Consider the following 15,058-nt stretch of genomic DNA (forward strand, 5'->3'; position numbering starts at 1 on the left):
TCCTTTTTGAAAGATTTCAGCCAGAGAGGTGATCGTCATTACATTATTTTAATTTTTCTACTCCGGAATGAAACTTAATTAAATGTATATATGAGACTTCTAAACAAGTTTGTGTGTGGGCTATGATACTCAGGTGACGGCTTAGGCCTATTGACCTCTTGTTTTTCTATTTATTTATCTTTTTAAAATTATTTCTTCTACTCGCCGTTTTGTCTTGTTTTTTATTTTTTGATAATTTTCAATTATCTATGCTCTATTTATTTTTAGATGTTCACGGGAAAAAGGGAGGTAAATCCAAAAGCCACAGAGGTAAACCTGGGGGTTTTGGTTACAGCAGAGACAAGTTTGAGAACAAAGCGAAAATCTATAAACCAATCAAAAGTAAAGGACACAACAAGCGGCAGTTCAGTCGGTGACAGCGGGTAAATCGTCAGTGAGAGACAGTGATTGTCAGCGAGATAATGTCACTATGTCAGTGAAAATATGTTAAACAAAGGAGATTCTATCATAAAGTTGTCTTGATATGGACAAAGTTAAACCAGTTCAACTGTCACAGATGGAATAAAATGTCGGAATGATGATAAAATTATTACAATTTTAGAATAAAAGTTGATTTTATTAAACAGCAGCCTATTAGAACTCTTCTCCTTTAAATTTAAAATTATTACCAGTCCCAGAAAATAACCGAGATGTTTTAAGTGATGCTGAGGTTATCAGTGCTTTTTCGGGGAGATAATTCAATTTCCATGTTATCCTCCAAAGAACACATTTGTTTATTATGCCCTTGCTACGAAGGAGAAGGGGGTATACTGTTTTACCCTTGTGTGTCCGTATGTCCTGTCCTTCTGTCTGTAACAAAAATTTCTGTCGCATTTTTCTCAGCAACTATTTATAGCAGATGCTTGAAATTTTAACACACTTTTTGTTTAGACATGTCATACATGTATTATGGGATATATTTTTGTACCAATTTCTGTTAAATGTCGACTTTGCTTATATTTCATAGTCACATCAGAGCGGGGTTATCACTAGTGAGCATTGGCTAACAGATATCTTTTACTTTACTATCCAAACAAGTAAAATACTTAAATGTGATTGGTTGAGAAAATGTTCTAAACTAGGATTGATAGTCGATACATGTGGTATTTTTTAAATGTTACTCTGTCGTGTAATTTAATATATCCAAATCATCAACAAATTTTACGCAAAAGTAACTTGTCATGATTTGGCAATGAATAAAACATGTGTAATTTAATAAATTTATTCATTCTATCAGTGTGTTTATTTATACATATTAAAACAAGTCACATATACCAGTTACCGGTACATGTAAACCTAACAGCAAGTACACACTATATGTATTTACATAATAATCAATTTATACAAAGTAAGTAATTATCATCACCTACTGGAAATAACAAAGTTTTACCGGAGAAAACGGTACACTGTCTCATTACATTCCAATCAAACAATCTACCAAGATAGCTATGATAATATCTAAACTCATGAAAACCTTGATCTGTGTGGTCAAAAACCACTTCATATTCAGATACTTAGCATTTATTACATGTACATGGTAATTAATTACATGTATATACAATTAATTGTAATGTAACTATGCTCCTCATGCAGTGAATTATATCAATCAAAACAAAAAAAATTAATGCAGTTTTTATAGACTTATCCACATGTGTATTCTTTTCATGTAAAACATCATATCAACTGCCTGTTTGTTTACATGCAACAAATATATAATTATAGTCAGAAAATCACAGTTTGATTGCAATTTAATTGGTTTATACTTGTACTTGCAATATATAATATCAACACAGTTTGTTTACATATAATACGCACACAGTATATTGTTTACATACTAGTATAATATACACACACAGTTTGTTTACATATAATACATACACACAGTTTGTTTACATATAATACATACACACAGTTTGTTTACATATAATATATACACACAGTTTGTTTACATATTATATTGTATTTTCTGCACTTTACCTGTGAGGTACTCAGCCACAAAGAGGTTGTCTCTGGTGTCCACACATAAATCCCGTGGAGACTGTAAATGACAGTTGTCAATGTAGCGGAGGAACTGCCCGTCCTGATCCAGGATGTGGATACGGTGGTTGTTATAGTCTGCTGTCAGGATCCGTCCCTGGCTGTCTGTTGTGATGCCGCGTGGACTAAATGATCCCTTGGTAGTAGAGGAAGGACCAGTGTAGGTAAACCGGAGTTTCCCGGCCTGATTGACCACCACTACTGTGCGGGCTCCATTGTCTGACACACAGATATCTAGGTTCCTGTTCTCACTGATGTATTTAATGTATACACCAGATGAATAGAGAGGTTGTCCTTTGTCGTCGAACTGAATACTTTGTTTCTCTGTGGAGCCAGAGTAACACACAACTTTTGTTTGTTTATCATCACTGTCCATGACAACCAAGAGGTCACCAGAGGAGGTACTACAGACACCGTGAGGACTCCACCCCTGTAGTCTGATCACTGTCTGTATCTGTGTATTCTTCACTATGTTCACAGTTCTATCCCAGTAATCAGTATAAACTAGATCCCCACTCCTTGTCACTGCTATGTCCTGTGGAGAGTTCCCTGACTTGGTTTGGACTAACTTCACTAGTTCCCCCTGCAGGTTGTAGAGACTCATTATATTATTATCATAACTGCACACCCAGATTTCTTCATCACTGTGACAAGTAACACTGGTTAGATCATTAGGAAAGCCACTATACTGTGTCTGTATGGTGGAGATGATCCGTGGCTCATCAAGCAGTGGTTTGAGAGGAGAGGATCCAGCTTCTGAGGTTTCCATGGTGTAGCCATGTTCCTCTGTTGTAATGGAGAATGCTGACAGGGAACCAAATTGTTGGTAAAGTTGTTCTGGGTTAATTTTCTGCGGGGTGAAGTTTGGTAGAGAAACTGTGAGTTTAGGAGGCAATCTTCTGAATTCAGCAATCCTGGATTTGTAGGCAGAGACACGGCTGACATCATTGGAGTCCAGTAACTTCTTCAGATCTGCAATGTTCTGTGTGATTTCAGAAATGGTGCTTGTGATTTCATTTTCCTGTTTGTTTAAGACAGCCAGGTGTTTGGCGTCCATTTCATCAAGATCAGATTTCAGTTTCTGTATAATGGTGTCTATTTCTCTGTGCCAGACTTCTCCATATTTGTCAATTGCTGATGTCAATTTCTGTGAGTTTTTATTCAGATCGGCTTTCTGAACTGTAATGTTGTTTACAATCTCTTGATATTTTGCAATGACTGTTTTTTCTAATTCTTGCAAATCTGTTTGCAAATCATGTTTTTTTGTTTCAAAATAACTTATAATGTCCAGTTTTTTGTGGTTTTCATGACTTTCAGAGGAAACACAGAGGACACAAATAGGAATGTCACATTGTTCACAATGAAGTTCACAGTGTTTGAGAGAATGTGTTTGGCAATTAGGAGAAATAATAGTAGATTTTCGGTCTTGAAACAGCACCACCTGATGTTTTTTGGAAATATCCAGCATATGGTCTCCAACACAAGCTTTGCAGAGATTGGTCTGACAGAAGTCACAGTGTAGTGGGGGGACAGGAGTATCGCACGCATCACAATGCACCACATCCTGGGCGCTGCGTCGGGGGTCCATCATCAGGTCAAGTCCTTGGTAGAGCCTGAAATATACATGTATATCATTACTTTCAATCACAATGGGGCATGCCATACAAGTTTATGTATTTATAAAGTCAAAATCCTAAACCAAACTTTTACATAGAGTTGTTTATCTTTTATTCATTGAAATAACTTGGTTTGTACAAATAGTTGAAAATTTAGTGCATACTAATATGCACGTTTTTCAAAATGCACATAAAAGTTAAACATATGTCTTACAAACACATAAAATGATTATTATTGTATTTTCTTTGTGGCGTGGTTTAGACCTATAACCTGGTGTAAATTTTAAGGATTCAATGAATATAAATTTTCTACATTTTTTTTAACCTCTAAATTTAATTCAATTTATTCAATTAATGGACCCCTGGCAGTCTAAAATATCTCCCCCCCCCCCTTTAAAAAATATGCGGATGTGCACGTGTGATACAAAATAGGGAGGAGCCTGAGGTGGGTTCAATTTGACTGATGTTAGAAGGCATAAAAAACAAATGCAGAAGGAATATAAATGATGTGTAAAGACAGGCCTTGATAAATGATTTCAGTAGCATTCAACATATTGTAGCCTATCCTTAAATTTAGGCAAATATAACGTTATAGGCTATAATTGTTGATTTGTTGATTCTAATGAGGTTTGGCGAATGTACATATATCAGAAATGTTAATGCTTATACTTCTTAAATGATTAAATTTAATTCATTTTTGTTAGGCCTAATATTCTGTGTAATGTAACCCAACCAACGCTTTGGAAAACGATGATATTTGCCTAGTTAGACAATCCTATAGAGCACGTACAAGTGCAAAACCGATTTAAAAAAACTATAAAAACCTTCACAATTAATCAAAAAACAAACCTTGACTTTAAAACAAGTCAGCATTAGACATTCTAGTAAGGTCCGCTATCGTCTGCAAGTGTCTCTCTTGTCACATGATAAATACGCCCTCTACAGTAAACACTCGCGTGATCATTTAACGTAACGGCTCCGGGTCAATGCAGCCTCTACAGATTTCGGTCCGTTTCATATTTTGACAAGGCTTTCAATCCTTTTTTATTTTATAGGAGATTTATCAAATTTCAGTTAGTTTGCTTGTTCATACAGAGAGAGAGAGAGAGAGAGAGAGAGAGAGAGAGAGAACCCTTGGTCAAATGCGTCGAACGGTGTTCTCTCTCTCTCTCTCTCTCTCTCTCTCTCTCTCTCTCTCTCTCTCTCAAGTTATAAATAAGATGTCACTATATCATTATGATTAGATTATGTAGATCAGTATGTGAATATATTATAATCCATATGTTCCAGTTATTTTAAAATTTAGAGAAATAATTTCGGATCGAAGCCATAATGATTGTGTTTGTGTTTGTATTATTTTGTTAAAAAGAGAAAATGGCAATCAAACAGTTTATATCATAATTGCAAAGGATAAATAAGATGTACAAAATAACTAAAACATGATTTCATCTTAAACTGATTAAAAATAGAAATAGTACAACTCTCTACTGTACGGTTAAAACTAAGACCCCCCCCCCCCTCCACCCACCCGCAAAAAAAAAATATAAAAATTGCAAAGTGAAATATTGTGTATGACGACCGAGGGGTTTCTAACAGTTGTAAATTGTTATGAATTGTATAAGAGCCTCGTAAGTTGTAAGAATTTGTGTTCGAACCATTTGCATTAATAGAAAATAATAGTAAAACAACTTTTAACCAATATTTTATACCTACATGAATGTACATGCATGTAGCAGAGTCAGTTTCTAAATGTTAGAAATGATAGCTCCTACGGCTTGTGTTCAAATCAGTTTACTTGTTTTCATTGTAATTATAAACCCTGAAAACGGTCTACATTAGTAGTTAGCATACATCATAACAACAAACAAACAGTATTGTATTAATACTCTGCTATTTTCATAGACTTACATTTTGATAGTTGACAGTAGCGTAAGAGCTATTTTCCTTATATCAAAGAAATTTATCCCAGGCACCTAATGTTATATATTCTCCTAATAAAAAATATATACCCTCTACCAATAGTAACTTACAACGTATTATATATTAAATACTTTGCTATTTTTATAGAGTTAATTAATGCAAAAGAACAATTAGAGTTATTTCCCTTTTACTGTAGAAATGTATTGCAGGCACCTTACGTTATATATTTTTCTCCCAGTAAAAATTAAATAACCTCTATACCTAATAAAAAGAAGACGCGACAATTTGCTGGAAAAGGAGAGACGCAAATGGTATACGCAAATATTGAATCACTGAATTGATAATTTCGCGTTGTACAATTTCAAATTTAATGAACTAAAGCTAAAATTACACTATATCACAGAAAGTGCCCAAGGAAAGGTTTTAATTTTGAGCACCTACGAATATATAGAAAAGATGTGTTATTCAAAACTTTAATTTCAATTCTTTCTTTTATGGATATATACAACTTATGGCTCCGTAAATTTTAATGACATCAATTTATTGAAAACTTGACTCTGTAACTTTTCCGACAATGAGCTCAAATCATATTTAAAGCTTTCAGGATAAGACAAACCGAACTTTCACGCTGACTTTTATATTAGTATTAACATTTAAAACGGCGACATAATTAATGGTCCGATTGGCCGGATGTGACAATATACATGTATGTTATATTTCATTGTGTATATGTTAAGTTAAAACATACGTAAGTAAGTACATGTAAGTAAGTAAATGATTTATAAAAGTGACATGTCTTTTATAAACAAATATAGAGACATGTATATTATATAATATGTTGATGAATAAACACCCGGCCCATCGGACCTATATGTCACTTTATAAACATGAGTATACAAATAATAATAAGTTTACGCATTGTTATTTTTTATACCGGATAGATTGTATGCACATTAAACTGTTAAAGCTGAATAAACGAATTAAGAGAAAACCAGTGCAGTCTGAGTCTGACATGTTTAGTAATCGATTATTAAAGCCAATACTAGTAAAGAATTCGGTTCTAAGTTTTGAATAAGATGTACAATGTAATAAAAAATTGAAATTCGTCATCTATTGCTTCTACATAACATATAATACATAGCCTATCGTTTACTTTATGTCACTTTGATAAATGGTTTATTTACTAATTCGAACTTATCTAGAGTGAATCAATTCAGTTTTAAAAAAACGGTCTGACAGTCAATAAAAACAAGTCCATAATCGAAACATGAAAGAAATAATTGTTGATTACTTTATAATTAATAAAATTTATTTAATTACCTCCTGGAGTAGTGATGGCTTGAATCAACACAATTAAAAAAAGGCACGTGACTCCTCAATACATGTCGTTACACTGTGAGGCAATTAATTAATGACGTTAACGAACTATAATTATATAAGACTTCAAAAGGATTTTAATTGACCCTGTGTTTTGTTTTGAAGTTGTACAAACACTTTTGTTTATATAGGCGTGTCTGGGCTTGGGTTTCACCTTTACTCTCTCTGATTTATATGTCAACGACTGAATCCAAAGCACTGCTTCACTTTTTGAGCTGGCAAGAAAAGAAAAACATTTGTTATTTTTAAGGTGAGTGTCTTGGTGTAAGCTTTAGACATCACAATGCTGAAGTTTAGCGTGTCTCAGAGGAAGCTTCCCTTGCACTATATGAGGCAGACAATGTCCCTTAACGCTACTAGTCCATTACGACAAACTATTGTAAATGGTCCACGGAAAATGCAGGGTGCTACAGTGTCATCTTCATATTGCGAAATCTGGAAGGAAAGTCCAGCCAAGTCTGCTGTGTTTATCCATCGTAATTATCAGGCGCCACGGAAAATCCTCACCCCCGGGAAAGGTCACAGGAACCCAAAGGTCAGGAGGGATATGGACGGCGAGCGAGGGAGGGGGACTCCCGTGAGGAGATCGGAGACCATACAGATGAAAGTCTGGAGCAGCCAACTGAGTAGACTGAAGAGGAAAACAGAATCCCTGAGGAAAAAGGTAAGAAAGAAAGAGAGAGAGAGAGTTTGCATAATTTTTTTTAGAGGTTCAATAACCCTCGTCACAAATCGTGTAACAGTAATTATCAAAGACTATATTTAAGCTTATATTTCTAAGTTTTCTAACAATCTACTACCGGTATTTATTACCTACAATACAAGTACCTTTGTCAACCTTTAGTTTTTTTGCATATTTTACTGTAGAAACTGGTAGATGGTTAGGCATTCCTCCAAATGAAAGATGTTGCACATTATGTAATAACAATCAAATAGCTGATGAAATGCACTTTATATTAGACAAAAATACTTGGAACCTAGATTTTGTGAAAGACCAAACACTTTTAAATTTTGTGAATTATTGTCTACTTTAAAACTTAAAAAACTTTGTTTATTTATAAATGAAATTTTTGAATCAGTCTGTCCTCCTTGAACATTTGTACTTTTTTCTCATATTTTTTTTCTGTAATTTGTACTGTACATGTACCTCTGACTCTATACCTACACTTGTAAATATTTATATATATATGTACCTCATGTACCGTCATGTTGACGGTTTGAGTGAAATAAATTGAATTGAATTGAATTGATACATTTACACAGATTACGACATTTAATGTTATTTTCATTGAATAAAACGATAAATCAATATTTTTGTTATAACTGTACAAATATTGTAAAGTTTGAAATCTCTGATGGAGAGAACTAATATAGGCTATAATTTTTTAACAAAGTATTTCTTAAACTAAGTTAGAAATTTAAAAAAAATGAAAACTTTCAGTAATGTAATTAAACTCCTTATGCATACATAACTCAATATAATCATACACATAATACATGAGAAAGAAACTTCATAGTGAAGTAAGTAAAGAAATCCTCCTATCCCAATGGTATGACACAATTGTACGTTTGAATTCTTTCGTGATTCAGGATGAAGAAATCAAGGAACGATACCTGGAAATAAAAAGGAAAGCTAAGAGGGTGATTTCCTCTACTGGCCTATTAACGATGGACGACGAGTATGACGTCATTCCCACAAAACGGTCAAAACTCACAACAAATCAAGAACAGTCAGTCATTCACGATAACTCAAAAAATAGCCGGATCAATGAACATGGGTGGTCACAAAGGAAACTTGACGAACACCAAAGTCAGCGCAGCGGTGATGACGTCATAATTGTTCTCAAGCGCAGGCGCAATGAAGATGAAGAGGAGGCAGATGCGATGTATGCGGCCCATCTTCTGGACATCCCCAGCAAGCGATACAAGCCGCCACAGAAGCGCCACAAATCCGGTTCCGACATTCCGTCACAGTCCGGGGGTTCCGGATCACATTATCCCGTGCCGTTCCCCAGGACTTTCCTGAAGAATGGAAGGAAATACACGATTTGTTAGGCGTGTCGGTGGTTATATACCGTCAGCTCCTGTTGTTGTTATGAGTGAATGTTGTTGTTTTTTCTCTTCTACATATATTTATTTTTTATACTTGTTATTGTTTTGTTAATAAAATATTGAAACTTTTCACTGCATTAAGGCATTTACTGTATATCTGAGTCTTTCATCAACTTCTTCCTTAAAGAAGTGTTAATCATAATTATAATCGTAACAATGATTGATTAATAATTTTGTAAAACAAAGAATTGATATTTCATTATGACGGACCATGCAGACGAGTACTAATCGTGTCAGAAATAACCATGACAGTTTATATATAACAAGTTTAGGTAGCGACCTACCAGCTGTAGTGAGTGGTCTGAATACATAATATACCCGTGTCAACTCACTGAAGTCACAAGAGGGAGCTGTTACTAGTGGCATTCTGACACATTTTAAGTTTAACACTTATTAAGACAGGCATTATGACTACTTTATTATGACATATTTTTAAATGTTTTATAAAATCAAAACATGTCAGAAGGAGACAAGAATTCAAATTTAAAATCACAAGGTAATGTTACCTTGGCACCCCCCCCCCCCTTTTGACCCCCCCCCCCCAATAAAAAAAATATATATACCGGTATATCTGCGCATGCCCGTTCTTATCTGTTCCTGTGCCTTTTCTATGCTACTTCAAAGAATACGTTTTCAGACGAAAAGAAAAGAAACCAGTTATAAAATGGGCAAGTGAGGTTTTTCGGTAACTGAGAAATAATGGCAATTTTACGATTCGGTGGAGAAGGATAAAACACCCATTTATAAACAAACTGATAAGTTTATAGCCGGAAATTCAATTTGAAAGTCTGTTGTTTAAATTATTAAGTTCAAGTTCAGTTTATTCATTCAAACCAAGTGTATCGGTACAAGAGGAACAAATACACAGACTATCATATACATAGACATACGCGGATCCCAAAAAAATATCCAGGGTGGGGGTCCGAAGGATAATTGTGTTTGCGGGGGGGGGGGGGGGGGGGGTTCCGAGGCATATTTGCGAAAATTTTACTATGTATGTAAACTTAATAAATTTTCATTTTCTTGGGGGGGGGGGGAGGGGGGATCGGGACCCCTCCGACCCCCTCTAGATCTGCACATGATAGATATACATGTTCATACAGTCAAGCACGAAAAAAAACCCAGCCCATATTTATATACATGGTGCCCTTTGGTATAAAGGATCAGATGAGGAAAACAAAAGCATGTCTGGAGACCCAGACAGCACGACGATATATAAACAAAATCGGTACAATTTTCTCAGATAATTAGAATTTCACAGTCGTATCAATTCAGAGAATCACTAAAACATGGGGTCTTCTACAATATTCAATGACTTGTATGAGATATTTTTGAAAGAGGGAGATATATAAATATTGCTGCGGACGGACTGACGGACGGATGAACGAACGAACGAACGGACGGTCGGGCGAATGTACATACGAACTAACGGACGGACGGACCGACCGACAGACAGACGGACGGACAAAGAGACAAGATATCACAGACAGAATATAAAAGGTGATGAAAATAATCCTAAGCAATTTTTTGCAAAATTTAAACGAAAATCTAATTTTAAATCTAATGTGCAACTAAGTGAGTTTTTTGATCATTTTAAATTAACTTCACAAAGCAATGTTACTATTGATAATGATATCTCCAATGATGCTGAAGATTGTATTTTTGAAGAACTAGATAAGGATATTGATGTTGAAGAAATTAAAGTAGTTATTAAGAAATTAAAAAAAGGTAAATCACATGGTGACAACTGTTTACTTAATGAATATTTCATTGAATTTGAAGAATATTTGTTGCCTATCCTACATAGACTTTTTAATTGTATATTACAAACAGGTTTCTTTCCTGAATCATGGTCTTCTTCTATTATTGTGCCTATTTTTAAAAAGGGAGATAAATCTGATCCTACTAATTATAGAGGAATCAGCCTTGTTAGCAACATGTGTAAACTTTTTACTTCCGTATTGAACAACAGACTTACAACATGGTCAGATGAAAATAATGTCATTACTGATGCACAATTTGGTTTTAAATCTAAATGTGGTACAAGTGATCCAATCTTTGCTCTACATACTTTAATTACTTCATCGTTGGCTAATAATAAAAAACTTTACTGTGCCTTTATTGATTTCAAAAAAGCATTTGACTCTGTTGATAGGTCTAAACTTTGGATGAAATTGTCAAAAATTGGTATCCAAGGAAAACTTTTACGTGTTATAAAAGGGTTGTATAAAAATGTTAAAGCATGTGTGACTTCTGATGGACACTTGAGTGATTTCTTTAACAGCAATCTTGGTTTAATGCAAGGTGAAGTACTTTCATCCATTTTATTTAATTTGTATGTAAATGATTTTGAAATCATTTTTTTAAATTCTGAATGTGTACCATTTGAAATTTCATCACTGAATCTTTCCCTTCTTATGTATGCTGATGACATGGTGATTTTTTCAGAAACAATTGCTGGTCTTAAATCACTTCTGGATGAATTAACATATTATTGTAGCACATGGAAATTACACATTAATGTTGATAAGTCAAAGATTGTTGTTTTTAGAAAAGGTGGAAGGGTAAAAGAAACGAAAAATGGTATATTTATGGTAAACCACTTGACATTGTAGATCAGTTTGCTTATCTTGGCATTATTTTTTACTACAATAATAAATTTTCTAAAGCTGAGAAACAACTTGCTGATCAAGGCAGGAAGGCATTATTTGTATTGAAAAAAAATATTAGAAACATGTTTTTTAATCATAATACTTTGCTATCATTGTTTGATTGCTTTGTTGGCAGTGTCATTAAATATGCTTCTGAGGTATGGGGTTCACTCAAAGCACCTGATATTGAGAAACTTCATCTTGATTTTTGTAAACATATCTTGGGAGTTAAAAGGTCAACTTGTAATGTAGCAGTTTATTCTGAATTAGGACGCTGTCCTCTGCTGTACCAAAGAATGTTCAACATAGTTAAGTTTTGGAAAAAAATACTGTACCATAATGATTGTATTATTCAACATTGCTATTATACTTTATATGACTGTGTCGAAAAACATAATGCAAAAAACTGGTTGTATCATGTTAAAGATTTTTTATGCAATCTAGGTATGTTTGAATTGTGGGAAAAACAAATAATAACAGCTGCAGATCTCATTGTTGTTAATTTATAAGGAACGTATTTTTGACCAAGCTACACAGTATATTTTTTCTCAACTAGATATTTCTAGTAAATGCTCTTTTTTCAAATACCTAATTGCAACCCATAATTTTATTTAAGGAAACTTATTCCAAACAAATATCAAACACATCAATTGTCGATAGAAACAGGTCGATTTTATAATATTGAAAGACACAATAGAAACTGTTTTTTATGTTCAAATTCTATTGAAGATGAATTTCATTTTATTTTAATATGTCCCATATACGAAGGCTATTGCAAAAAATACATTAAGCCTTATTACTGGAAAAAACCTTCAATGTGTAAACTTCTGCAACTTTTTAATGTTGAAAATGTAAAGGAACTATGTAATCTGGGTAAATTTATTCACTTTGGTTTGAAATTAAGAAAAGATTTACTAAATGCAAATTAGGGGCGCCTGTAAAGTGCGAAACGAAATCGAAACGAAACGAAACGAAACGAAATCAAACGAAACGAAACGAAACAAATCGAAACGAAACGAAATCAATCGAAACGAAACGAAATCAAACGAAACGAAACCAAAAATCGAAACGAAACGAAACGGAATTTAGACAAAACTAATATCAATTTTGACAACATAAAAGTTAAAATAAATTCATTGAAATAAATTTTTGAACCATAAAATATAACTACCTGTATGTTTCAGATTGGCGCTGTAAATTTTTAAGCCGATTATCCGAAATTTGCAAAAATTATATAATTATGTAAATAAGTGATGTACATTCCTATACATTTTAATGTTTCTTAATTGTTTCATTAAGTGATAAAAATGATATTCAGACGTTTTGAGAGAGAGAGAGAGAGAGAGAGAGAGAGAGAGAGAGAGAGATGCCTTAAAAGTTATCAGCGATATCACATAGCAAAGTATATACGCAAGTTTTGAAAGAGAGAGATAGAGATATGATGATGATACTGAAGGGGAAATTCTAACAACAATTTTCTTTCTATCGATTTGAAATATTGTAAAAATGAAACGATCGAATACAATGGGATTTATAGCATACTTGTTGGTTACCAGTTTCTGACATATAATAAGAAAGTATAGCATGAATTTGGACGTCGTAGTTTGACAAAATTAAAGTGCAATATAAAGAGGTTTTTTTACGTGTTCTCTTTCTCTCCCTTTCACACGCAAACACAATGTATTTGAATCATTTTTATAATATTTCATATCGATATAAAAAAAAAATCGTGGAGTTGGAATGTCTCCGTAAATACTGTAACGCGCACCATATTTAGGGTGTACAATATTTGGCGGAATATAATTTTTCAACAAGTTAGCATGGATTTGATTAAGCGCATTTCTGAATTTACCTTTTTATCTACTTGTATATTTTACAGTTGGCAATGTACTTGATTTTGCGGACGCCGTTTTCCGCCAAAAACGCAAAATAGAATACATAGCCAAAGGGGTAAAGACAGTTTTAGAATACGTTTACAGTAAAATCATCTTTATATTGCAAGTTAATTTTGTCAAATTACGACGTCCAAATTCATGCTATACATATTACAACAATTCTTATTATATTTCAGAAACTGGTAACCAACCAGTATGCTCTAAATCACATTGTATTCGATCGTTTCGTTTTTACAATATTTCAAATCGACAGAAAGAAAATTGATGTTAGAATGTCCCCTTTAGTATCATCCTCATATCTCTATCTCTCTCTTTCTTTCTTTCTCTCTCCCAAACTTGCGTATATACTTTGCTATGTGATGTCGCTGATAAGTTTTAAGGCATCTCTCTCTCTCTCTCTCTCTCTCAAAACGTCTGAATATCTTTTAATCATTTAATGAAACAAATTAGAAACATTAAAAGGTATAGGAATGTACATCACTTATTTACATAATTATATAATTTTTGCAAATTTCGGATAATCGGCTTAAAAATTTACAGCGCCAATCTGAAACATACACTCAGGTAGTTATATTTTATGGTTCAAAAAATTTATTTCAATGAATTTATTTTAACTTTTATGTAGTCAAAATTGATATTAGTTTTGTTTAAATTCCGTTTCGTTTCGATTTTTGATTTCGTTTCGATTGATTTCGTTTCGTTTCGATTGATTTCGTTTCGTTTCGATTTGTTTCGTTTCGTTTCGTCTGATTTCGTTTCGTTTCGTTTCATTTCGATTTCGTTTCGCACTTTACAGGCGCCCTGCAAATTAGATGTTGATATTATAGTACATGTATGTACACTTCTGCCACAATCTCCTGTTAACCTACCTGTACGTGCATATTGTTTATATTTATTGTACTGATGAGCTGTATAGCTTAAAGTTAATAAAGAACTGAACTGAACTGAACTGAATCATTAGATTTGTTTAATCAAACTATATTCATTACATACAAAGTTTATGCATTATTAAGTTTGATAATTGAAATTCATTTAACGTGCAATGTCAACGGTAATTATATAAGTAAGTACATGTAATTAATCATAGTGGCATATGTACAATTTATGCATGTAAGTGTGTTATATAATTAAAAAAAAACAAACAAATCCTTACTAAAAAGTTCATAGGAAACATTTGACTTATAAGCCACCCTTGATGATGCTAACGAATAATTACTAATCAGGAATCATTTAAGTGTAGAACTGAGATACAGGTATCTAAGATTCCACCAAAATATACTGCCATTCGAAGGCTTTCGCCTATACATGTTAACCACACCCTCTTTAATTTAGAATGGATTTCATATTTCACCATTGTCTTTGGATTTTGTCGGGTAATTTTAATGTTGTTGATCGAATTGCGCGCTGTTGC

The 15,058-nt window shown here is 33.5% G+C and overlaps 2 protein-coding genes across 2 annotated transcripts; one reads left to right on the top strand and one right to left on the bottom strand.

Moving 5' to 3' along the window:
* Nucleotides 1-263: 263 nt before the first annotated feature.
* LOC128183138 (uncharacterized) lies at nucleotides 264-3,683 on the bottom strand. The gene is made up of 2 exons (XM_052852036.1): nucleotides 2,017-3,683; nucleotides 264-364 (listed from the first exon to the last, which is right to left on the bottom strand). The coding sequence occupies exons 1-2, from the start codon at nucleotides 3,665-3,667 to the stop codon at nucleotides 264-266; spliced, it is 1,752 nt and encodes a 583-aa protein (XP_052707996.1). The 5' UTR covers nucleotides 3,668-3,683.
* Nucleotides 3,684-7,068: 3,385 nt separating this feature from the next.
* Nucleotides 7,069-9,044, top strand: LOC128183132 (uncharacterized). Its single transcript, XM_052852030.1, has 2 exons — nucleotides 7,069-7,653; nucleotides 8,580-9,044. Exons 1-2 carry the CDS (start codon nucleotides 7,273-7,275, stop codon nucleotides 9,042-9,044), a joined length of 846 nt encoding a protein of 281 aa, XP_052707990.1. The 5' UTR covers nucleotides 7,069-7,272.
* Nucleotides 9,045-15,058: the final 6,014 nt, after the last annotated feature.

The sequence above is a fragment of the Crassostrea angulata genome, chromosome 5, assembly GCF_025612915.1.
Source record: "Crassostrea angulata isolate pt1a10 chromosome 5, ASM2561291v2, whole genome shotgun sequence".
In the NCBI taxonomy this organism is placed as follows: Eukaryota; Metazoa; Mollusca; class Bivalvia; order Ostreida; family Ostreidae; genus Magallana; species Magallana angulata.

Excerpts from the sequence above, each read along its gene's own strand:
- LOC128183138 (XM_052852036.1), bottom strand. The coding sequence starts at position 3,667 with ATGATGGACCCCCGACGCAGCGCCCAGGATGTGGTGCATTGTGATGCG. Across the intron at positions 365-2,016 it reads TGTGGCTGAGTACCTCACAG|ATTTTCGCTTTGTTCTCAAA; the intron begins GTAAAGTGCAGA and ends ATTGGTTTATAG.
- LOC128183132 (XM_052852030.1), top strand. The coding sequence starts at position 7,273 with ATGCTGAAGTTTAGCGTGTCTCAGAGGAAGCTTCCCTTGCACTATATG. Across the intron at positions 7,654-8,579 it reads CAGAATCCCTGAGGAAAAAG|GATGAAGAAATCAAGGAACG; the intron begins GTAAGAAAGAAA and ends TTCGTGATTCAG.